This window comes from Thermobia domestica, chromosome 5 (assembly GCF_964235325.1).
Source record: "Thermobia domestica chromosome 5, izTheDome1.hap1.1, whole genome shotgun sequence".
Classification (NCBI taxonomy): Eukaryota; Metazoa; Arthropoda; class Insecta; order Zygentoma; family Lepismatidae; genus Thermobia; species Thermobia domestica.
Genome location: NC_137458.1, coordinates 201,279,397 through 201,306,210, shown reverse-complemented (window position 1 = coordinate 201,306,210; position 26,814 = coordinate 201,279,397). Strand labels below are relative to the sequence as shown.

The 26,814-nt window shown below is 35.6% G+C and overlaps 1 protein-coding gene across 11 annotated transcripts in view; it reads right to left on the bottom strand.

Annotated features, from left to right (window-relative positions):
- The window catches only part of LOC145686344 (uncharacterized), a 584,205-nt gene that overhangs the window by 415,765 nt on the left and 141,626 nt on the right, over positions 1–26,814 (bottom strand). For 10 of the 11 annotated variants that reach the window (XR_014131592.1, XR_014131591.1, XM_081759580.1 and 7 more), the window contains exons 3-4: positions 14,589–14,633; positions 7,812–7,865 (exon numbers count right to left, since the gene is read on the bottom strand). Coding sequence is in view for 9 of the 11 variants with exons in the window: in XM_081759580.1 (XP_081615706.1) it covers positions 7,812–7,865; positions 14,589–14,633 (99 nt within the window). In the remaining 2 variants the exon portion in view is untranslated. The remainder of the gene's footprint in view (positions 1–7,811; positions 7,866–14,588; positions 14,634–26,814) is intronic. The other variant, XM_081759582.1, reaches the window with a different exon arrangement.

Below are 26,814 nucleotides of genomic sequence, written 5' to 3'. Positions count from 1 at the left end.
AAATTGCAGGAAACGGGATCGCTTCTGAGTAAGGCAGGGAAGCATCGGACCTCGCTGGCGGATGTTGTGGAAGATGTCAGTTACCGACTCTTTTAAGTCACCCAAGAAATCCCTCTGCCATTTGTAGCGAGAAACTTTGTGGTGGACACACACCGTGCTCTTGGGTTTTCTCGGGGTTCTCACGTTTCCTCCCACTTTCTTCATTTCATCATTTCACTCAATTCTCTTCATCACCGACTCCTTTAGCCTAACCGGCATATCCGTGGGACGTAAAACTTAAAGATTTCATTTCATTTAACTAACACTTAATTTGTATTCTTCAATTTCGCTTCAAATATCCAATATTTCATTCGAACTGTAACGTACAATTGCGAATATTTGCTGTTTGTCTTACGGCCTGCTCGATATTACCCCGGATGAATTTAAACCAGTAAACATAATCCCATAAATCTCCCATCCTTCCTTGATGATTTGCAACAAACCGCAAGTAAACCGGACTTCAGTTAGAAATTCTAGAGCCAAATGAATCCGTGAGTTTTGAACACCTGCATATACATATGTAAGATGCAAAAAATATATTGATCAAAAAAGTCTTAGTGGAAAGGGCAATATAAAGCAGAATGGTTTTATCAGATAACAGTTGTACAAATAGTTGAATTCTCTTCCAATCAGACACTTTAGTTTGTTTGTCTTAAGTTAAGGTAAACAAGTACTGCAACCCTATTGACTCCTTATTGACTTCTCCTTCAATCAGGCGTAGATACTTTAGTTGAGGCATTTATTTTTACACCTTTGAGCAACACAAATAATCTATGTCGTTTTTGAAGAATTTAGATTTAAATATTTATTTATAAAATAGACATAAAATCGTCAGAACATTTTTTAAAAATCTACAATTTTCAACTTTACCCGTCTAGTAACCTACATTTTTTCTTTTTCTTTTTTTTTTTTTTTTTTTTTGAAGTAGAAAATTCTAGGAGACATCTTCCAAAACAGCATAAAAACTTAAGTTTTAAATAAAATGTCGATTGGTATCGATGGTCGCTTCGCTGTCACAAGAACGGACATAAAAAAAAATTTCGTCATGTAAGGGCCATGAAATGTTAAAATCCGTCGAAATCTAGAATTCAAATTATTTCACGATCACAATTTTTCAAAATTTAGTATAGTAGACAGTAAAAGTACGGTCTACACAAAGTTTGAACTTAAAACTAATACGCTCATTTATCCTCAAAGTTGAGTTTTTAATAAATCCTACGGTCTACCAACGAATCTTTCTTTACACCGAACATTCCCCACACCGAGTTTTCCGTACACCGAATTTTCTGTACACCGAATTTTCCTACACCGAATTTTCTTACACCGAAATTTCCTACACCGAATTTTCCTGCTCCCTTTTTCAACAATATAAGTTCCCGAAGTTGCAGATACATTTCTCTCGTCTTTCCCTGCAATTAACTTTACGGACTGAAGATGTTTACAATCCAACTACAAAAAAAATTCCTTAAAAACTTAAGATAATGTCTTATAAAAATGCTTTACAGAAAAACAATATGCAAACTGTTTAAATCAGTGACACAATCTATATTCAATATTCTTCGCGCGTTTAGCAGTATTTATTTACATGGTAATATTTGAAAAAAAAAATTACGTTTGTCAGTTTAATCTGATGAAAAGTTGATTTTTCTCCTTGTGTCATGTATAATTGTCAGGACCAAATTTACATATTTCTAAGCCCTGGACCAAGTACAATTCTGTGCCCATAACCTCTCAAAAATATTATAACTCTTGTTACTTTATTTAATGTCTCTCTGAAGAAAAAGTCACTCATCTTTCCTGTGCTTGTATACATGTAGAAACACTCAAAGCCATCTTACTTTTTTTTTTTTATGTTGGAGTGTGTTCGAGTTTCCACCAGGTACAATGGAAAAGACAAGTGTTGCAAATTTCGCTCGCTATCAAGTCGGACAGGGTATTGTGATAACTTGCTCAAAACTGTTACATGCTACACTTTATTGTTCACTCACATTATCCCAGCCACTTCATTACTTTTCGAATAAGCTTATATTGATAGCAGAAATGGGATGGAATTAAAATATGGGACATTTGCCTGTCCCGACTAAATTTATTGGGACGCGGGATTCTCGGGTCCAAAATCGGGACTGTCCCGTTTCTTTACGGGACGTATGGAAGGCTTAATACTAACCGGTCACTGCCTTGTTCTTGTTTTATTAACATCAATTCTGCCAGTCACTACCTGTTGCCTTGTATACGCTCTTGTATCAAATGCTTTTGCGTCCAATGCTCTACTTGCCACCGAAACGCCTCTTCTGTCTGTCTTTGCATGCCAACTCTATTCTGCTTTTGTCAGTGGTACAGTTCCCGATTCATTAAAGATTCTTCAAAATGTTTACGAATATCAAATGAACAAAAGTGAAGTGTAATCACTTGCAACAAGTAAAAAAACTTTAAACGAATATATCAATTTATTTCAAGATTGGACACTACACAAAACTTATGCCAAGTCTATAGGAGAACTGATAATTTGCAGCAGCTGGGTACCTAAGAAAATGTTAAACCGGACAAATCAATTGAACAAACCGGCATTCTTCAAATTGCCAACTATGTATTTTAATTTGCCAACTTGTCAAGAGATTGGGAACTTTGGGGGGGGCTCCCCCCTTTACCCCCCTTAACGACGCCCCTGGTGGTGTGATACTGATGCGAACATAAAAAAAATCAGTGATCCATTGTAAGAATCTCATGTATTGTAGTATGATGCTGATGCGAACATAAAAAAATCAGCGATCCAATGTATGATTTTCATTTATTGTAGTATGATGCTGACGCGAACATAAAAAATCAGTGATTCAATGTACGATTCTCATGTACTGTGGTGTGATACTAATGAAAAATGTAGATATTACATATCTTTGTTCAAAATGGAATGCTGTGAGAGAAAAAGTAATTTTGTTGTCAGTTTGTAACAGTGTCATCTCTGAATGAATAAAAATATAGGCCTAAATCATTACATGCATTTCTGTTTCTTATTTAATTTATACTAAACATTGTTTACTCATTGTTCATTATCCTAGTAAAATGATATTTTGCTTTGTGGAACATAATGAGGTGCCATCCAAAACAGTATCAGAAATACCAACTCCTGACTTTACCATTGGAAAATCATTAAAAAAAAGCACACATTGTACTGCTCCAAGGAGATAATAATAATAATAATAATAATAATAATAATAATAATAATAATAATAATAATAATAATAATATATCGTATGGAATTAAGAATCACACTTTCATCTACATTTTCCATTAATACAGATACTTATCTTTGTACATTATTTCTTACATACCTACGTAGTATAGGTTAAAAACAAAATAATTTAGATATAAATGTTATTATGTAGTCATTGTATATTTATTTCAATATGTTTTAAATTAGAGTAGCTTGTTACAGTTCAAATTTTGTATTAATAATTTTGTATTTATGCTATACTTTATTATTAAATCTTTTTATAAGTATTATTTAGATTTTAAAAAATTCTTATTGAGAATTATATATATATATATATATATATATATATATATATATATATATATATATATATATATATATATATATATATATATATATATATAAGGGCGGATCCAAGGGGGGCTATAAGGGCTATAGCCCCCCTTCCCTTGACCCTCAGGTATACACTGGATAAAATGGACTTCAATCCTGTTTTACACTGGATAAAGCGGCAAACTATGGCTTAGCCCCTCCCTTGATCATATCCTGGATCCACCACTGTATATATATATAAATCTCAGTCATATTGATTCTCCCTTGCCCCGGCTCCTCCTTATACCTATCACGCTCGAGTTTGAAACATCAAAACTTCTTTAAACCTGATTTAGTTCCATCTCAACATTATTCCTCCACCATAGGACTGGTACCGAACGATTGACATTTGTTTTGTCCTTTCGTTTATTGCCTTTGCGCCACTCACCCTCCTGCAGAGTTATCCACCCCCTCCTGCTTCCTGTGTGCTTCCAAGGTCTTCACGAAAAGGCAAGGTTCCTCTGTTCTTCACGGGGTGAGGAGAGTGAGGAAGCTTGACCATACCAGAGGGGGAGATGGATTTCACTTTGCTGATCACAGACGGAAAACGAATGACACAATAATTTTGAATAAAGTACTTCGCTCCTTTCGTGTTTATGAATATACGAATTAAATAATTATGTTTCTTGTGCTTGAACTTTACAAATGAAGACTACTTCTGTGGTGGTCTTGATCAAAATTCATGAATTTACTTCTATTTTCACGTTTATAATGTTCGAAAAATTGACAACTTTAGGATAATAATAATAGCAGAAATAAACAATAAATTAGCAAAATGTATCAAGACCACCGTTCATTCAACCTTCAACTTGCTCTCCTCAAATTTTGATGAAGATTGGTTGTGTGAATTGGCTTCAAGGATGAAAGGAGATAACCTCTATTTCGCATTTTACAGAGAGGGGTGATACAGACTCTTCATTAACCGAGCAGTTAGTTATTCCAACATGCTAACTAGGTTACCGGTTACAGGCTATTATTGATACTGGTAACTACGTGATCGGTTAGCGTACTCCTGTGAGTTATTACACTGTAACTTAGAAATATTAACCTGTAACGCAAGGTTGTAATCACCTTCTCTCGTTAAAATCTTTGGGTTGGCTGCTGGGACACACGACTCTGTTGTCCATATATTGACAAACTAACTTGGTTAGTGTCAACCGTTTTCTTGTTTGCCCTTTTGTAGGGAGACTCAAGAAAGCGTTTGCGATCGCGAAAATTCGTCCAAGGTATCCAGATCCTGCGCCTCGTGATCCCTGCGGGTTCCCTCGACCTCGGACCCTTGGCGATCGCCAAGTAGCCAACGTGGCCAGTCCGGCACTGAATATGATCGCTTGCTTTCAAGGAAGAACGCACACAAAGTATTTAAGAACAAAATCCTGAGGCGAATATTCGGACTCAAGACGGACGGGAATGCCAAATGAGCGGAACCTTCCAACGAGAAATCCATATTTTATATTGCGTTTACCAAACAGTATTAGTCATTAAGTCTAGGAGGCTCAGGTGAACAGGTCATGCAGCCAGAATGAAAGAAAGTAGGGACGCTTTCAAAATTTTAACTGGAAACTCAATCGGGAAAAGGCCATTAGGCTGACTAGATACAGACATAGGCGGCGATTAGAATGGGCAAAGGGGGGACTTGCCCCCCACTTTTTTGAAATGACCCATTAATGTATATAGTTTTATCTGGAAATATAAAGTTTTGTATGTATTATTGGTTCATGGAATAAAAATTGTGCCATAAAATATTTGCCGTTCCATGAGTACGTATTGGTTGTCTTCCCGTGGAGTTAAGAAAGCTACAGGAATTGCGTTTTAACTGCCACTAAAAATGGCCCAAAAATTAACCTATTGGAGCGCCACAATTCGAGCGTACTTATATTTCTTCTTACAAGGGCTCGGTATGTTGGCCGCTCTGGAACTAATTGAAATAACATTTCGCAAGAAAAGAAGTCTTTCACAAGTTATTCTTTAATTGCACAAAAATCGACAGCTCCAAAAATGTATTTCCTTCTTTCTATTAGTAAGGAATATTTTGATTTGATTTTTTTTTTCAGTTTAACATCCTGTTCAGCAGCGAAGCTATATGAGACGTGGACTTAATGATTAAGGTGGAGTCCGAACCACGTAAGCTTCCTCCGGGAATCGAATCTGGGTCTCCCACGTCAAAGGAGCGTACGCTAACCGCTTAGCCACGAAGGACCTCAGTATGGAATATTAATTTTGCAGTGTAATATTCGAGTTTAGGGGTGTACATATACAGTTTTGTATGTACAACTGAATTTAGTGAATTCAACATAATTCTAGGTTTTAGGATTGTTTTGTATGCAACTGGAATGTGGGGTGACTCTAACATGTAAGTATTGTTGAGTTTTGATCTATTCCAAGAAAGTGAAAACTGTACTTAATGTCGTAGCATATGCTTGTAGTATTCACTGTCTTTCCAAGAGTAATAACACATATAATAGTACGCGTGCAATTAAAATATAAGTTGTTTATTAATTTCCAGTTTCAATACAACTTTTGCAAAACAAGCCTCATTATTCATTACTATGATTATTTGATTAATATTATCTTTTCTATTTATTTGTTTTGCAAATTTGTTATTAAATAGGCCCCTAATCTGATCACAATTTTCCAGACAGAATTTTAAGATATTCATGAGCAAGGAATCAAATCTCTTCTTACACCTTCGTTGATTAAGAGTAAAAATCTACTTGCGTTGCTCTTGTCAATTTACTTAATTAAATATGAAACAAGATATACGGTATTTTAACTGAAAAAGACAGTATCCTAATAGTTATACAACCTTTCGTCAAACAAATTATTATAAGCAACCAGGAAAACTAACATTGATATAAAAATATTTAGATCATGTCTTGCCTCCCTCCCCACTTTTAACGTCCAACGTCCAACCGCCGCCACTGGGTACAGATGAGAGGACAATATTAAGATGCACCTTGCAGAAACAGGAATACAAAGTAGAAACTAGATCCAGTTGGCTAAAAACAAAAATCAATCTAGAACTTTATTACTGCGGTATTTAAGCTCCTGCTTTCATAGGACTTATAGCTTGTTAGTTAGCTGAAAGACGGAAGCAGAAAGGTATTTCGTTGGTATATTGTTCTAAAGAAATTCTGCTGTTTTACTGACTTTTGATTCTTATTACATACAAACTAGTCTAGAGATTCCTAGACTTACCGATCAGAAAAGAGAACAGGAAAATCCTTCTGCTTCCTCGTTGTGCGTTTGGTAAAACGAAATAGTGGGTTTTCAGTTCGATATCAGTGCGCTACATAATACATCCAGACTACAATAAAATTTAGTATATTGACAAAACGCAGGCACTGCATTTTCGCAAGAGTTTGCAGGGACAAGACAAAGTGATACTATAGAATTCTACCGAGAGCTTCTGGTGTGCTGGTATGACAATCAGGAAAGCAATTTTTGTTTCTAAAATCGTGTCGTCCTATTTACCGAAACCTAATGGCGCGCCAACCGCGAAAGAAAATTCCCGCAAAAAATATTTTTTGAAGGTTTACGGCATATTTAGCATAAATGAATATGATCGCATTTAGTTTTTGACAAGCTCATCCCATTCCAACTTTATAAGAATTTATAACATTTGCTGATAAGCACAAATAAGTAAAAATTCTGTATTTATGTTCAAAGATTTTACAAGAGTTCCGGTAAGAGATGACATATAATGTATATTAACTAGTTTTTAAAGTAGCACCTGCAAATTAGTAAGACTCTCTTACAAGGAAAAAATGTGTATTGGTTTCTCAGTGTTTCCATAAAATGTAACGGAAGATTTCTCGATATTACTACTCAGCGGGTAAAAGTGAGGGGGAATGCAGGGGGATGCCATCCCCCCCATAAAATAAATTACATAGGCAACGGTAAGCAAGGGAGACGGCGTGACGTCATGCGTCTCCTACTTTTTCAGATCCACTTTTACCCTTGCTACTACTGTAAATTGGGCCGAAAAATATATAGTTTTAAACATTTTCCTTAACAGCCATATTCCAAAAACTTGTCACTTCAAAAAATTTTAGAGTTGAAGAAAATATTTCTTTCGTACTTTATAGTTATTTCCTACAGTCAAGTGACATTTCGACTCAGAACAAAATTCTAACTAGAAAAGATTACCAAAGGAGAAAAGCCATCAAGAGGAATACAATGTACTCACAGTTAATCTTCCAGCAGTAACATTCCCACTTGTACTGTTTCCGTCACCTTCTTTCTGAAATATAAAATACTGTAGCTATGTATTCTATAACAATATTATAAAGGTTATAGACGAATATAGTTCAAAGCTATCTCATACATTACTATACTCAAACTGTCATAGTAGAATAATAACTATAATTTCACTAATTGGTTTGCTAACATAGTTTGTAAATCATAAAACATCGAAAGGAAGTTGTTATAGCTACAATCTCTTCGCAAAATTCTCATTCACTTTTCAAAATTGTTTTAAATCTTCCAATTAAAAGGAAGACGTGGTGGCTACCTAATAGAAAGCCCACCTCTCTCTCTAAAAAAGGAATGCACGATATATTCATATATCTGTCGCTCGAACTATAATTCTCAAGTATCGAAATATCTCAGTCATCGATATATTGATTTTGTTAAGGTTATATGACTGACAGAGTAGACCAGGAGCGTCTTGTACACAAGAATAGGACAGCAGGGGGATTAATTAACTGGTATTCTGTGTACATCCATGTCTCTGGGCCAGATGTGGTCGGACATGTCATTAGAAGGGTAAAGATTTATTACCTGACCGTTAAGTGGTCAGACTGGTTCCTGGAAAGATTGACCGTGAGGAGGGATACAGTAGTTTCTAGAAAAGGTTGAACGACCTGTATTACGTGATTTCTTTATAGGGATCTTCATATTATTATTATTTTAATTGGATCGTATCTTTTTAATATTTGTAATACTTTTTATGGACCGCTTCGATATGAAGCTGATTAGAACAGCTATGCTGTGATTATATTAATTATTTTAAATCGCTCGTATGCTAAAGCATACCCCGTAGAACAGCTATGCTGTGGTCATATTAAAAATAAAATTAATCTCGAACCCAGATTATTTATCGGAGAGATTTTTATTTATTTAATTATATAATATTATTTTATTTTATTCGATTGAATGCTAAAGCATGCTCCGTAGAACAGCTATGCTGTGATCATATTATTTTTCCCAAATCGTATGTTATACATACTCAAAAGAAACTTTGTTTCGAAGTACTACGAGATGAGAGGGAATAAACTTTATTCATGCGGGACTTTTTTAAATTCATTCGTAATATGTAAAATATTACTCTTTTACGGAGTACGTATACTCTGGCATGATACACTATGCTGGTAAATATACAGAGCATGGTCTTCGTACGTCTTTCGCTGGTTAACTCAAGATACGAACTGAACTTTTCGCGCGCTTTCCTCCGACGTGACGAGCACCTCCCCACCAAATTCTGTGTTAGTGTAAATAAACCATTGGGCGCGGACGGGGAAGAAAAGTATCGTTAAATTTTCCCAGAAAAATATAAAGTAACAGTTATTTTTGGACATGTGGAATTCTATGCCTTTTATATATACAGGATGGGTTGATAAGTTCTCAGCCTCATCAAGAAAACAAGTATGTAGGAAGCGAAGCTTGGTTTTATTCAACATATTCCCCTCGTAGTGCGATCACTTTTTACATCGCTGCCAGACAAATAGAAGTCGGATGAATGCTCTGCCATCGCCGGCTACAATCCCTTAGCGCCTTACCATTTCCCTCTTGTAACACGAGATTTAGCGTACAGGGGATAGTTGATCTTTCGGCCATTGTGGCGCCACTAACGGGACTAAACAGAAGGACAGGTTGTTTGTCACATAAGTCTGAGTGGATTTAAACAAGTGTAGTGTGGTCAGGGCTGCCAAATAAAAATAGTCTAAATAAGGGACGGGTTGACGAGTTTCAATGAGTATTAACGGGAAGGGTTTTAATAAACATGATCTAGTGGTAGAAAATGAGCCAGGCATCAAATAAAAAAGTAATCATTTTAGACTGAAAGAAATACAAAAGTATGAACTAATACAAAGAGTTAATATAGATCTAAGAAAAAATAGACAAATCTTACTTTTAAACATTGGATTTACGTAATCTAAACTTTTTTCAAAAATCCTACTTCACGCTTGACTTAACTGTACTTATAATCTTTTTCAAGTTTGGATTTTTCTTTAGGTTGTCGAAAACCTCAGCTATCATCAGCTGGGCAAAACACATATTTCTGTGTCAGTCCATTTCAAATTCATATGTGAGAAAACTCTTTCCACAAATGAATTTGACGGTGGGATCCTTAGGCAAAAGGAGACGACTTTAAATAAATTTGGCAACCCGGAGCATTTCTGAAAGAGCATTTGCCATTTACTGGTCATAATCATGACGACTCATTAAAACTTGCGGGCTTTAAAGTCGTTGTCTGAGGTAAATTTGTCATTTGGGCAAAATATGGGACTTTTGCTGTCCCGTATCGAAGCTCCCCAGGACGCGGGACAAAATCATAATATAAGGGACTGTTCCTTAAAATCCGGGACATTTGGAACCCTGAATGTGGTGTTTTACGTGATTTTTCTTCTTGCTAAAAAGAAGGAAGTCACGTGGCGTGTGTTGGCACTATAGTTGCATAATACTTGCAGTATTTGTATGTGGTAAAATTAACAGCACAAAAATTTTTCTTTTATTGTTTTAACTATGGTATATTGTCGTTTATCATTTTGTCTGGACGCAATGATATGTTGGTTAGCACAGCCATTGTATATACAATGAATCGAATTTTGAAAACTAGATTACTATCGCTGATTTCCACTCCAAATTCTACTACTATTTCGAAGGAAAATATTCCCGATCACTTTCCTGATTCTGAAGCATATATCCCCATACCAGATACAGTTACAGAATTGTTGACTGGTCTTCATATTGATCCTAATAAGTGTTGTGTTTTGCTTGTGTAATTAATTTTTTTTATTTATGTTTCAGAGTAGTAATGGGATCTATGCGTAGGTTGGTTCTTTTCTAAAGAAAAAAATAAACCTAAAACCTTTAGCTTATGGGCAAGAGTGCCGATTTCTGTGTAACTTTGGGGGAGCCCTATGGCAGATACGCTTTAGTAGAACAGGAAAACGAATTACCATGTACTGTAGAAATTGGAGAACCTACTTCAACTTAGCATTTTGCCCGCCTCCCACCATTAGGGGAGCTAATTTCAACTTCGTGGGGCCCGGCCTCCAAAGCTTCCCAATATTGATGTCCTTGCTAATGGGATAGAAGAAGAACCCAAAGCCTTCATTTCAGATACTATCACAGCATTTGGTGTGCCAGTGGTAATCTCAAATTTCCCTAATATTTATCTAGATAAAATTAGTTTATTTACTTTTGTGAAATATCGTAGTAATATATTAGTAGACTCCTATTTACATCTTACTAAAACAGATAATAAAAATATACAAAGATCCCATGTTTTAGAAAGATATTTATGTATTTCTGACAATCTAACACATGAAACCTACAAATACGATAATGCCAGGGAAAAAATATAACCATTTTGCACTAGGAGAAAAATAGAATATTCATTAAAAGTGAAATTCAGTTAAATCATAACGCAAATGAAATCCAATTCTTAACAATTCAGACTGTACACACTATATGAACAATAAGAAATTAGCCAACTCATATCGTTTTTAAGAAATTAGTCAACTCATAACATTTTTAAGAAATTAGTCAATTCATAACATTTTAGCCTATCGTTCACTACTATTGTCACAATTTGTATAATACTTTAATGTTCCCATTTATGGTTTTCTTTTCAGACATTCGATCAGGAACAGTGAAATTAGCTTCTACTGCGTTCTTAGGAAGTTTTGTAGATCGGAAAATTATTCAAAGTATAGATTATGCCTCATGTCACAAACTTATCAGCCAGGACAAATGAAATTCCACGCTTATGAACTTGATATATAAATAAGACAGTAGAAACGTAATGTGCTATCCTAGAAAAGAACTAGTATGAGTGATTCACGTTGTTGAAAAGGCCCATCGGTTTGTGAACACCCGAATTTCGGAAACTCTTTCCGCCTATATTGTTTCGTTTCTGCAACACGTTTAGTATTTGCAGTACCTCTTTTCGGACAATCATTCATTCAAATTAGGTGTAAAAATTTGCGATGTAATAGTTCCAGTGTTGCTGAAGAACATAGCAGATGTTGAAACAGGATGTTTTGAACATGCAAAATTTCTAAATGCCAAGCCATTATCTGCGGAAGTGCTTCGTTTGTAATTTGTAAAGGATTTCTTCCCGGTGTATTTGTATTATCTTTTATTCTAAATTAATCGATACTAATTGTATTCAATTTTAAAAACAGTTTAGTTTTGTGATACTATATGGGGGGGGGGAGAGAATTAAGAATTTTTTTTCTGTTATAGCTAGCTATTTCACTTGCCTGCTACACAGAGAAATTATTCGTGCACGTAACTAGCGCCACAGCGGCCCCTAAAGGAACTAGGCCCTGTTCTCTTGTCTGTGCTATTTGGGAAGGCGCTAAGAGATCGTAGCCGACGATGGCTCTGCAAACCAGACCTGTTTGAGAAATGACGTCATCGGCGCCATTGAAATGCGTTCCCTTTAAAAACATTTTCAATTTAGGAAGGAGATAAAAGTCTGATGGAGCGAAATCAGGCGAATAAGGTGGAGGTTCATGTATTTGAAACCATAGGTCATCCCATTTTTACAATGTCAGACGTTCACGCTTCTGATCTGCGTTTAAAAGTTTCGGAGTCCATTTCGTCGCGACCTTCCTCGTACCCAAGTCTTCATGGGTAACTTTCCACATCCGTTCATGACTAATTCTCAATGTGTCCTCTATCTGTTTGAGCGGGATTCGGCGATTGTCGAGAATCATCCGGTGAATAGCGTTAATCACCTCGGGAGAGGTCACTGAAATTGGTCTGCCACACCTTGAATCATCGTTCAGACCAAACTGCCCACGTTTGAAGTTCGCTGCCCATTCCTTCACAGTGGCATACGATGGTGCCTTGTCTCCCAATTATGTGACAAGGTCGTTGTGGATCTCCTAAGGCGAGCCTCTTTAGGAAGTACTTGATGAATGCAAGGTGTTCAAATTTACTAATTTCTGGGATGTGGGCTGATATCCTCACTTTGGATCCGAAAAAAAATTACGATTGGTTGTCAAACCAAATTTGGCACAGTAGCTTCACAAATTATAAGCCTCATGAACGTATATAACTTTTATATCTAGCTTTGTTTAAACTTGGGTAGGCTGAGGTAAGTTCACTCGTATCACTGTTTTTTTTTTGACAATATTATACTTTTTATTTCCACCAATTCATAGTTTCTTCAAGGGAAAACTATTTTTTAGAAGCCCGACAGGCTTGCTTCCTACCACCCAAGAAACGACGCATGGTTTATTTATGGAGTAAGTGTTAAAAATAACTTCGAAGGGCAACAGAAACTCTCTATAAGGAACACAATTTCCTCCACGCATTTTGCTGAGCTATTTCAAACCACGTCTGGAGCAAAGAACGGAACAGTAACGTAGCATTCAATTAACAAGCAATTACATGTAGCGATTCTATATCATTATAAGCTGATAACATTTAAAAAATAATAACGACATGAATACTCCAACTGTAATACACTTCGCTACACATTATTATTTAACGCTAGAACTAATGAACCTTTTCGTCTGTATTTTGATAATGAAGAGAACGATCTTCAGAATCAACATCTCAGCTATTTTTCTCGTCTGTATTTTGATAATGAAGAGAACGATCTTCAAAATCAACATCTCAGCTATTTTCCTGCAATGAAATGCTAGTATATGAAAAATAAATTATACAAAGCTCTCTCTCTCTCTCTCTCTCTCTCTCTCTCTCTCTCTCTCTTTCCCTCTATTGAAGGACTAGCTCGGGAGAGTAGTACTCCGAGAAGTAGGAACTAAGGACACGGTTCTGATTGGTTGGCGTTATCCGTGTCTTGCCACGTAGCATACATATAGCAGAAATCAAAGGCTTGGAGCTGTCTGCCCTCGTGGCCGAGCGTGCTAGCGCTACGTGCTAATAACGGAAATCGCTCTTGGCGTGGGTTTAAACCCGGCGCATGGAAAGTTTTCTTAAGTTTCAGTAAAACTTTTTCATTAAAATAAGATGAAAAAATACTCAAAAAAGTTATTTACTTACTTTTGTGTAGATAAGTAGTAGTAGTAGTAGTAGTAGTAGTAGTACTAGTAATAGTAGTAGTAGGAGGAGAAACGGGTTAGAAGCCCCGCAGGGATCGTTTTGTTACACCTTGTCAACTATGATATAAATTTTGTGACCAACTTGAAACAGCTGGCTAGGGTAGCGCGCGATAAAAACGTACTTCCGGGAGTATTACTCTCCAGAACGGGTCGATCTGTTGATTATACTCTATAAAAAAAATAAGCAAATATAAAGATGAGGGTGAAATTAACATCAGTTATAACGAAAAAATCGATATATTATCAAGTTCTAATAACAGAAAAACTTTCCATTATACAAGCCAAGGATAAAAAAAGGGCAATTTTTCACCGCCCTTTGGAAACATAATTGGTATCTTTAATAAGAAGTAATAAGTAAAGTTGAAAACGAATTTGAACTTTATTATTAATAAATCTCTCCTAGCAGTAAAGGAAGTACAGTCTATTAACAATCCTTTAACACTTTATGAATTGAAACGAAAATTCCCCTAAACCTATTTTGCTTCTGAAAAGCAAGCAGAGACATGGAGGTGGGAAATAAAGAGGGAAGCTGTAACAGCAATAACTGTTTCAATTACACTTTTATATTATATATATATATATATATATATATATATATATATATATATATATATATATATATACAAAAAGTTGTTAACACTGTGACTAGCTCCACTTACCTTCCTAGAAATTCTAAATCTTTTTCTTTGTGGACGTGTTTCTCTCTGAAATAAATAAATAATCATTACGTAATTAATATATAGAAAAAATGAATATTAGTGAGAAAAATAAAAATATTCTAGCAATTATGATCAACTTTTATATCTTAACATATTCGCAGGAAATGATACTTAAAACATGAATCATTTACACACTGAAAAAAATACGTTATCCGAACAGCGGTATATCGTACAAATATACGCAATCCTTATGTTTAGGGCGGAAATCAGTATGGAGCATACTTTTATCCATATGCTGCAAACTTTTCCTGCTTAAATGTTATATCATGCCGTTACAGAAGGGATGCAAATAAGCAAGAAAATTTTACTCGCCCAAGATAAAAGCTACTAGCCACATTTCACAATAGAAATCATTTATTTACTTACTTTCTGTATATTAAATACTCGTCCCGGGCGAGTGGGCGTGTGGTTATTTGCATCCCTGCGTTACAGGATATATGACATTTAACAGTCTTCCATATATTACATACATATACGTATGCTACATACATCAGCGGTCCGTTTCTGATGTGCAGTATGAACCGAGATCAATGAATAATACAGCTACATTAACAAATACAGCCATATCATAATTTCAAAAAAATCAGTGAACCAACTTTATCGATATGACACACTTAAGTGCATTATAGAAAAGTGGTGTGTTGAGTGAAGTGATGTGTAGTGTAGTGTCTAGTGACATGATGTGTATATAGTGATAATTAACCGCACAGGGGAAACCGTGACACAGGAGAGGAACACACACACAGGTGAAAATCATTTAGGTGAGAAACCTAGATTAGGAAGAAAATCAACAGTAAGCAGACACCTGACTGGAGATCAGAACACAGGGTGTCTACTAAATGTTCATTTTGAATTCCAGGTTTTATCAAGGTTTCCAAGGTTTATTTTTCCTTTTTTTCCAGGTCTATTCAGTAAGACCAGGTCTATTGTAACACGTATAAGTTAATGCAATTTTATATAGTTCTTAACAAAAACTGGTTATAATTAGAGAATGCATATGGCAAGTGATAGTTCCTTTAAGTGACAAGATGAAAAGAAAAAACTGACTGAAATGTAGGTTCTCAAAACATTTTACACAAGAAAATATTCAATCAAAATATCCCCTACCAGAAGGCCGGTTGAGAAAAATGTTCAGTAGCTTTAAATATCCTAATGTAGGAATACTATACAGGGGTGAACCTTAATTAAACCGACAAACTTCGGGAAATTATTCTCGGCACCCACACAAGAAAAAAAATTTCTTTAACTCTTCTCCAGGGCGCATAGTTTCCGAGCTAAAAGGTGCCGAAAGTGTGGAAAAATGAACTTCCGACGCCTATATTTCCAAAATTATCCAAAGTAGAGAGTGCTGCTTAAAATCTCACAAAGGAAATCAGAACAGATAAGACTTCCTTAAAGAGATATTAAGCTGCACTCTCTACGTTGGATAGGTTTGAAAATATAAACGTCGGAAGTTCATTTTTCCACACTTTCGGCACCTTGTAGCTCCAAAACTATGTACCGTGGAGAAAAGTTGGAGGAATTTTTTTCTTGTTTCGGGCTCGGGAATCATCTCCCGAAGTTTATCGGTTTAGTTAAGGTTCACCCTGTATAATAGTAAATTTCCGTCAAAAATATTACTTCAAATAAACTAGTATTATAGTAGTAGCACTTGAGTGTTGATGAACAATGATAAACATTGCGGGAAAATAGCTTACTCACCGCTAAGTTATGGGATAAAATACCACAAGAGTATTTTACTACAAACACGCCCCTTTAAAGTACTTTTGTCGTATTTTTGCTAAGTACTGGTAGAACTTAGCGGTGAGTAAGCTATTTTCCCACCATTTTTGTCAAGCTAGTATTAGTTTAGAAGTAAAAAGGAAATGATCATATACAATACAAATTCTTAACGCAAAGTAGTCCATGTTGTTAAACGTTACTGCACATTCTTCTTGGATGGGGACTGGCCATCAGTTATATTTTATTTAAAAATGTATTGTAACATGAAAGTTTAAAAACTGAAAATGTTATGGAACCACGCACATTATATGAACAAATATAGAAAACAACTTTCACAGTGAACAGTTTTTGACATTTAACTTCTAGAGTTCAACATCCCTTTTAACTTTTTCGCCTGTTCTTTCAATGCATCTACTTCTGCTTCGGCGTCAGTTAGTATTCTTTTCTTCTTTAATTCCAACTCGTTTATTTTCTTCTTAATATCTTTCTTTTCTCGAGCTGCTCTGTCTTCTTTTTCACCGCGGTCTTTCAGATATTCATTTCTTCTGCTTGATGAATTCCTCACATACTGGATCATACTCTTTGTGATATTCATATTACGTATGTCACCAGCAACACGCACAGCATCCAACACACTTCTCTGGGCAATCAAGCACTCCTCTTGGAGATTTTCAACAATGCACTCTTTGTTAATGGAGAAACTCTTTTCCACTGCTGCGTTGCTATGGAAAAGTACACATATCTTATGCATGAATGTTTTAACCTTTACTTATGGAGACACCTTTACTTAACAGATCATGGAGAAAAACGTCTAATCTGTCATTTTTGTAACTGAAATTTGACAGTTTTCGTACTGTGTCTTGGTCTGAACAAAATTTTAAATATTCCCGTTTCACCATATCAGCATTTACAGGTGTTACTTGCTGCTTCTCGACAAATGTCTCCAGGGCGAGTGTGATACGTGATTCACGAAGGGTTTCGTTGGTCATAGTTTTCGGAGACAAGCAATTTGCGGCTCTTGTTACACTGTATTTTAAAGGACATTTTAGCATAAGTTTTTTTTTACACAGTTCTTGCAAGAATCTTCTGCATTCTTTCTTAAAGTTCAATATATCAACATCCTTCACTCCTTTAAGCGATGTAACCGTAGAAAATCCAACTTCAACTAGATTAAGTGGTTTTAAGATTTCCTTATCAAAAACATCTATTGAGGTCAGTTTTTTTTTTTTTTTAAGTTTTAGCTACTTTTAAGACATCATCTTTCACGAAGCGGCTTAACAAACTACTAATCAACATGTTTAGGTCATTCCATAGAAATGGTAGTAATGGACTGTCTGTCTGGTACTTAGTGAGGAATTCTTCTAGTTCTACAGATACGGACTGAAGGAACCCTAATCTAGGAGGCAACAGTACATCAGAGATGTGGGCTTTTACTTTAGAGAAGTTTGATGTTTCAGGAGGTTTTGTTTCCACTGCATCAACATAAACTTTTAAAGCAGGAATCATAGTTATGGCACGGTTGATAACTTTAGAATTCTCCACCCACCTAACAGAACAAAAGTTAAGAGGGAAAACTGCTGTTCCAGATGCTGCCATGAAATCTGCTCTTCTTGAAGGGAAGTCCTTGAATAAATAGTACAACGCTCTCAAAAACTGTCACATTCCAACCAGCTTTGGTATGCGCAGTCTTAAAAGCCCCATTAACAATATGTAAAGAGCACGTTCCTGTCTCCAGAAACTGTGGACCTTCACCATTTTCTTCACTCAGATAGGCCTTCAAATCACTCAGAAATTTCAAATTAACGTTGGAGCCATCAAGAGAAACCTGAAGTAACTTACAAAAATCGAGACCCTTGTCCTTGAAAGTATTTATAAATGCACTTAACAAATCCTGGGCAGTAGCATGTCCGAGGAATACTGATGTTAAATAACGTGTTAAAACTTTATTTTCGTCACTGTGCCAGAAACTAACTACTAAATCCATTTGATTTTTCTGTGAGATAGTGTTTAGGCTTTCGTAGAACGATACTGCAAAAAATTCCCAATGTTGTAGTTCACGAAGTAACGTCTGTTGGAAATATGGACCCAATCCAAAAGTGATGACATAACCTATTTTGTCTTTGTATAACTGCATATTTTTAGCGACTTCACACTCAGGAAACATTAAAGGAAACAAATCCGTTGCACTCGCTTGGCTTCTGACCGATGCATGACTTGTAACTTTATGCAATGTCCAGATTATTTCTGCTTTCGTCACTTGATCTTTGATAAGATAACTCTTTATTACACCACTAGTTTTTGCTGGACTTTCATTTTTATCCTGAACAACTGGAGTAGATGATGTGCCAGTCACTGAACTGGAAGACGCTGTAGAATTTTTTGTACAGAAAGTCTCCTTGTTAACATTACTTGAGAACTTTACGATCGAACATTGTGCATTAAGAGCTTTAACAGCTATTTGATGTTTCTTTCCTTTTTCATGAGATTTCAATGATCCAGCTCCCATATTTGAAATGTCAAAATCAGTTCTGCAGAGTTTACAACCGGCTTTAAATGGATTGTTGGACCAAATAACCCATTTCCACGAGTCCTGGAATTTAATTTTACTTTTCCTCATTTTAATGGCTGAAAAATAAAATGTTAATTGTTAGTGTGTAACAGAATTTATTGCAAGACTAGTAAAATGTTAACCTAAATACAAAAAGTGATTCCGTTAAGATGTGGGCAATTTTACTTTTTTCCGGTGATACACCTTTCGGCCAGCGGGAATGGTATTCACTGCGACTCTGTTAAAAAGCTTCGGCACAGGAGTATAAGCGGAATGTTGTTCCAGACCTGTCTACTACTCTTGCTACAGAAACATGTAAATCAATCTTCACAAAGCAGCAAATAAGCTTGATTCATAATATGCAAATAAGCAGCAAGTACAGAGAAAGCTTCTGACTTGTATGCTAGTATCCCCTCAGTGTAAGACACAAACTTAACAATTCATGAAATTTAACTTTTTCAATTACCTTACTCTTATCATCGGGGACTAATTTAGCTCCTTTTGTAGTCACTGTTATTCACAACGACAATGCCAAACAAATAAAATCTTATTCAGTCTCTTCTTGTACCCTCAACATACTTTCCAAAAACATTCACTGCCTGCACTCTGCTCACGTCTGTCTGTCTTTCTCAACTACGTCTCCACTGAATAAGTTATTATTGGCTTTTAACTTATGCTGTGGTATATAACTTTCTTGCATTTTACAAAAATATATTTATTCCATACCAATCCCAAAAACAATATTTTAAAAACAATTTTAAAACTTTCAGGTTATTTCCAGGTTTTCCAGGTCCAAAAGTAAATTCCAGGCTAATTCCAGGTTTTCAAGGTTTTCCAGGTCAGTAGACACCCTGGAACATAACAGGAAAATTTTTCGTGTTATTTTAATGAACTCTTAAAATCAATAAGACGAAATTAGAAAATGTAAGTTTTGGAAATATTAACAATTGTCAACTTAATAAACATTACAATTTAGGTAGTAGCTAGATAGCAATCAAATTTTGTTAAAGAATATGATAATAAAATTAGGTAGAAATTAGATAATAATTAAATTCTTGTTAGTTAGTTAATACGCGTATTGATTAGGTAGCTCAAGTCCTTTTTTGTTTTTCTTTGTGTTTTTTGAAATTTTGTTTTGTTTTGTTTGTTGTTCATTGTTGTTGGACGTTGAGTGTTGTGGTCTCGTCCTTCCCACCTTTTCCTTGTTCCCTTTCTTCCTATTAATCATCGCAAATAAAGGATGATGAAAAAGGCTAAAGAAAAATAAAATGCGATGATGATAGCCCGTTTCGGTTAAAGTCTTAAGATGCCGAAACTGCAGAGGCGGACTGAGCATTATAAAAAAATACGTCAGCTGTATGTTACATACGTCCAGTTCAGTGGTTCTCAAACCTGTTGTTACTGAAACCCACATTAAATAATAAAAAGTATTTTGTGCCCACCTCATTTTATTCAAATACACATTGACATTCTACGTAATGGTGGTGTATTCTAAAGTAATTTGTAAATCATATCTTTAATTTATTACTTCCTAGACAAAAGAAAAAAAGAAATACAAGAAATATACAAAAAGTAATTGGAAAGCAAAATCTTTGTACTGCTATTCATAATGAGGCGCATGCGATCCATATGTTTATTTTCGATATTTATTAATAACTGCATTGATATCCACGGTGACACGAGTTACTTAATTGGACATTTGCAGTCGATTTCTGTATTTAATCTTGATCTCTACCATCGCTGGAAACCCAGCTTCACATAAATAGGAAGAACTAAACTAGAGTAGCAACTTCAAGGATTCAATAGAGTGTTGTGGACAGGTTTGCTCAAGGAACAGCCAAAACAGTAAACGCTTTTTGAGGTTGAAATTCATACGAAATGATCTATCTTGACATGCGTCTTTAGTTTCTCGTCCACCTTCACTGATATTTCAGTTGAAATGCCACTAACAAACGGGTTTGCAATCCACTTCTTTTGCTTACACTTCTCCATACATTCAAGGAAGTAACATTTAAAATTCTCTTTCAATGTCTCCAAATGTGTGGATATTCCTGAATTTCAGAATCGTCTGGATTCACTTCATTCTGGATCACAAACGCTTGAAATGTTTCTAAATAGTCATAATTGTGGTTTTGAACATTACTCTTCTACAAAACAAGTTTCCTCATAAAACCTCGAAATTTATCATGAACTATAAATATGTCGGCTACTTCTGTGCCTTGTAAGTACAGATTACGTTTATTTAATTTCGAAAATATATCAACCAAATAAGTAAGCTTCAGTAGAAATGCCTCATTGCACATCTTTTCAGCATACTCGGTTTTCCAGTCCAAAATTATCGCGTCTTCTTCATCAGATAGTTCTACAAGTATTGTCAGCACTTTTTCCTTTGATAGCCAATGCAAATTGGTGTGTAAAAGTGATTTATAAATACTTCCGATCTCCTCACACAACTTTTCAAATAAACGGGATTGTAGCGGCTTTGCTTTGAACTTCACTGTTTTCTCCGCAGTATTCACAACACTTCGTTCATTTCATTCATTACTCATGCAGATACTATCATGGAACATCCCACGATTTCTTCAGGAAATTACAGGATATTGTAAATACTCATTTTTAAAAAATATAGATATTTTGTTTTTACAAACAATAAATTTCCATATTTCCTAGCAAGAAGTATAAGAAGAGAACCATTTTCATTCCATTTCGTTCAATAACAGTCCGTATGAGTGATTAACATGAAATTTATTTCGAATTGTTTTGAATACTCAGAGCAACCACGATTGTTACAAAGTAGAACTCGATGCTTAAATTTTAATAAATAAAAATTTACTTGGTTTCTTTCATGTCTATTGTAAATATCTCTCTTTCAAACTAAGCTGTAAGGTACATTTATGAATATAGTAGACCCTGTTAATACGAGAATATCAGTCGGTGACGATCGAGCAAGTGTAATGTAAACTTCTTCCTCAATATCTGTATCTGTTATATGAAACTGTACGCATGCACAAATGAGGGTTAAAATGTTTCCATAGAAAGGTAACACAACGCCAACCCTACTCCCGACGCAATGCCCTACCCCGTAACAGATTTTGACTCACCCACCCTCTTTCCATCCTAACCCAGCATCTCTACTGACTGTACAATACGGCAGAGGTCTGAGTAACCTCATTAACAAACGCTTCAAGTTTTTATATTCTCTTCACCCCATTAACAAACGCTTACAATTTTTATTTTCTGAATAGTACTTCATAACATGTTTTTGCATTAACATCAAATTTTCATAATTAAAAGGAAAAACTTCTCGGGATCCACTAAAAAAAACGACGCGCGACCCACCAATAGGTCGTGACTCACACTTTGAGAAACACTGGTCTAGTTTATTCGGAACACTTACATGGAAAGTACGTATAAAATATATTTTTTCAGTTATACATTTGCTATATGTTAAGTCCAAAAACTACAGGATTTACACATGTACCCAACGTTTTTACGTACGTCACATACATTTTTGTTTCTTCAGTGCAGCACCACCATCACCTTCATCTCCAAAGTTCACTGTTGATTTATATATATCCGTATACATCTGACACTAAAATCGGACCAACATAAGGCCAGACCTAACCTGCTATATTCTATATTTTATTATGGTGTTATAAATAAAAGTTTGTACTTCTAATTCTCGACCCTTATATAAACAATAGAGGGTAAAAATGTGGTTTGATGTTAGGTTGTGACAGCAGCTAGTGAGAGACTGGGTTGGATTTTCACATTAGTAGAAAATTCGTTCCAATTTATCACCTACAGATGATGTAAAATTATCATTTGATTCCTTTAATTCTCAATATGTGATAAATGGTCCACTGATATATGTTTGGTGAACTACCTATCTTGAAACGCCCTCTGAACGCTTGGTAAGTTCACGGTTACAGTATTCTTCAGATGACTATGATCTCTTGCTAGTAGAATTTCTTCCAAAAGCAACCACGATTAAAGTAAACGATGACTTTGAACTAATTCGTTGTCCAAGAACAGCAATAAAGAATAAGCGACCAGCAAGGTCAGCAATAGTACATAACCCACATAGCCAAAGAAGCACCACACCTGTAGGATTCCTTCAGTTGGGAGGTCTTCGAGTCGGGTTTTTTCCATGTCCTTTCACTACAAGAGATAAGGATTCTATATTTATACCAAAAGTAGAATTCCTCATGAGCCCATCATATTACGGAGATGAAACTTTGTATACACGACTCCAAAAGTGCATTACCACCTGCAGTTCTCCCTTTCCTGCAATAGTAGGCAAGCAAAAACAGGGTAGTTGGGGTGGTTGAGAATTAGAAAGGCGTTGGACCAAATCTCAAATAAGAGAATAAAATAAATTGTTAAGAATGACAATTTTATTATCGTGAGGGCAATAGATAACATAAAAATTTACAAAATGATCTTACTTAAGCAGTTCAAACAAGATGAGTGGTAAGAAATAGATATCACAGAAAAACAGTTTGTCTCCTTAAAAAAAAAAAAAAAAAAAAAAACTCGCAAAAGTAGAAAAAGGTTACATAATGTAAAGGTTTAATATAAAAGCCTAACAGCACAAAAACAAACATCCACACGAAATGGAGAGACAAACACAGAATAAGCGACACCAGTGGCGTAGCAGACTTGACGGCCTCAAATGCAAGATAAAGAGATATTATTAGTAGTAGTATTAAAAACTCGCTTCCTTTTCAAACTCTGATAGCGTATATCGTCTTACTTTTTAAAATGGCCGCTGCAGCTATTTGTCAGAACATTCATCTCCAGACATGATGTGGAGAGAAGACAAAGAAAGATATACGACATCTGTAATATCTATGTGATTCACTAAAGAACTATAGGAATTAGAATACCCGAGTTAAAAGACACGTAAGAGAGCGAAAATAAGTTCTAGAAATTTAACTTTCAGAAACGTCCTAGAAAGGTGAAAATATAGTTAAAAACTGCAAAAGGAAACATGTAATTTATCTTTCTTTTCTTATATTCTAGTATATTTATCTCAGCATGCAAACATCTCTATCCAGAATTACAACAGAAATTGAAAAGAGAAAGATTTTCATTTCAAGAATTTCGCTACCTGACCTGGACTTGAACTCGCAACCGCTGGACTAGAAAGCCAGCTCATTACCGGCTGAGCTAATAACTGGTTTGATAGTAAAGGTCTAACAGTTCTTCCCACAGTTCAGGAATTTACTATTACCTGTTTGCAGGACACTCTTCCAAATATTAAATGTGGGAGAGAATTATTACATTCACCTCACTGCCTCTTGACGATGGAAACTGATTGTGCTGAACATGAATATACTTTGCAATCGTAAAGCAAGAGCCATAATAAATGTAAAAAAAGACACTAACTATTACATAAAATACACAAGTATTTATTCTGTGTAAAACACAATATAATTCAGTAAGTAAACATGCTGATGACAAGTAACGCTGGCAGGAGATTTGTCAAGGAGGGGGGCAAAAGATCCACATACAGTTTTCCAATTTGTTGTTTTATATGCATACACTTGTGTCCAAAATTTGTCTCATGTCTTTAGAAATTACAGAAATCAGTCTCGGGCCGGCTCCAGCCTATTGATTCCTTTCATCCGGCCCGTTTGACCCATTATTTAAACTGTACGTCTTACCTAATAATTAAAACTCAATTGAAACTGCAACCCTTGAACACGCAGTGAGACTTACAACATGAGAAAACAATCCAGAAGCTAGCTAGTATTTATCTTCAGCACCACCTCTTCCCACTCAACTTTGTGCTTCAAAACTAGTCATAAGTAAGATTTTTATATTTTTCTTTAGTAAGTAAATCTGTTTGGTAACCGACAAAACAGTTTTAACGTTCCTATGATGTTAGTGTATTATATGCCACATAAGAAAATGAATCTTCCTTGCGGGATAGTATCCCTTGCCCCTTCAAGCGATGGAAGATATGAGAAAATCAGTTCGCTTAACAAGGTAATTGACCTTAAACAGTGATTTATCTACATCCCCCTAACACCCCCAGCACCCCCTAAAATTTCCCGACACCCCTTAAAATTTTCGGAACTAGGGGAGTGCAATATTAAAAAGACTCATTCTCGCTCTGCCTAAAGCCCTCCAGGACTTTGTACAAAATGTTTTAAATGATCTTACCTGTAGGCAGAACGGGAATTCCCGTTCTGCCTAATCTTTGGAGACAGGGAATTCTACGAAAGGGCGAGAGGGAAATTTTTTGGGAAATGCAGCATCGAAAAGCTTGACTCCTAGCGTGTTTGTATGCAGATCGGAACTCATGTATAAAATGGCTGTGTAACGAGCGCGGGAACCAAATCCAAGCGGTCAAAATGCAAGGAAAATTCTGACGAGGGCAAAATCCAAAGGACAAAATCTCAGCAATATATATTGGATGTATCAATGCACACTAGGGTGGTCCTTATTTTACAACATTGTAATTTTTTCGGGACACCCCTTCATTTGATGCTACTTGTCGATATACTATCCTGTACAAAATTTCATTCCAATCGAATGAGGATAAATGGTGCCGCACAGAGCCTAAAGTTTTTCATCATTTATTGGGAGCATTTGAATTATCCAATAGATGACAGCATCTATAAAGATAAAATAACAAACAATTTAGCGACATTTCCAAACTCTTTCTTGTGATTTTCAAGAAAAAGTAGTAAATGAAAGCGAATCACGAGTAGTATCACAAGTAGTAAGTGAAAGTGAATCAGGCTTTTGCTTCAGTGAAAATGAATCACGGAAGAGTAAAATCTTCAAGGAGTATAGGCTTTTGCCACCCATCTGGCACGATGATAAGCTCCTGATAAACGTAATGGTGGGTGAAACTTCTGGGTGGAAGTCCTCCGAGAAAAATAACAGCAAGTTCAATAAGTTTATGACAGTCTTCTCTGGGTAAGTTATTCTAGATATTCTTCATAGCAATCTGAAGAACGTCATTGGCAGTGTCGTGTAGTTTTTCTTGAATGCGTTCATTTTGTATACCGGGCTTGAATTTGGTTTTGTCAATATCACTCTAAGTTTGTTGAAAATGATTGAAAATTTAAATGTTTCCGGAACGATCATTGATCTTTGACTCGAAAACAACTTTTAAAACGAGTTCATAAATGTGATGCCTGCATGACAGATAGAAAATATATATTCCCAAATATTGTTCCACCAAGATGCGGACACGTTTTATTCGTCCAGTATTTGCGGAGGTTGTGTCAGACCAAAGACCGTGACTTTATCAACAAGACCAAACTTTTCCAGAGTATTATGCACAGCAATACTCCGCAATGATGGTATTCTCCTGTGGCAGATGGTAATTTCGGAAGTGCTAGTAATCGTTTACTCTCATTGAAAGTAACAATAACCGGTAGTCTGTCAAGGAAAACTGTCTTTGTTAATGCAGGAAGCATCTTTTCACCTCAGTGCACAGTAAAAGCATTTATTTTTTCAATTCCACCAAAAAAAAAAAAAAAAAAACTTCATGCAAGTTGCAGCTTCTAACTGACGCAAATGTTGACGACAAAGGCGAATAGATAATCTATTTATAACCAAGTCAATGCTTCGGCAACAGCAGTTAAAATATGAACCACATCTGTGTCACTAACTTTGCATTTATCCAAAACTACAAGTTTCGATCTCTATTTTTCCAGTAGGACAGTGTCAGCTCCAATCTTGCATCCAGGACGTCCTGTTTTCCTCTGACTAAGAAGACTGATACTATCTTCCTCAGTCAGTCTCACTAAGAAGACTGACTGATTTTTTCTTCCTCATTGTCAATGAAATCCAAAGCAGAAAAAGGAGTAATGTCGAAAAGATCTTCCAGTTATTCCAGAAAGTCTTCCTCCTTTTTCTTTTGTAATTCTGTTC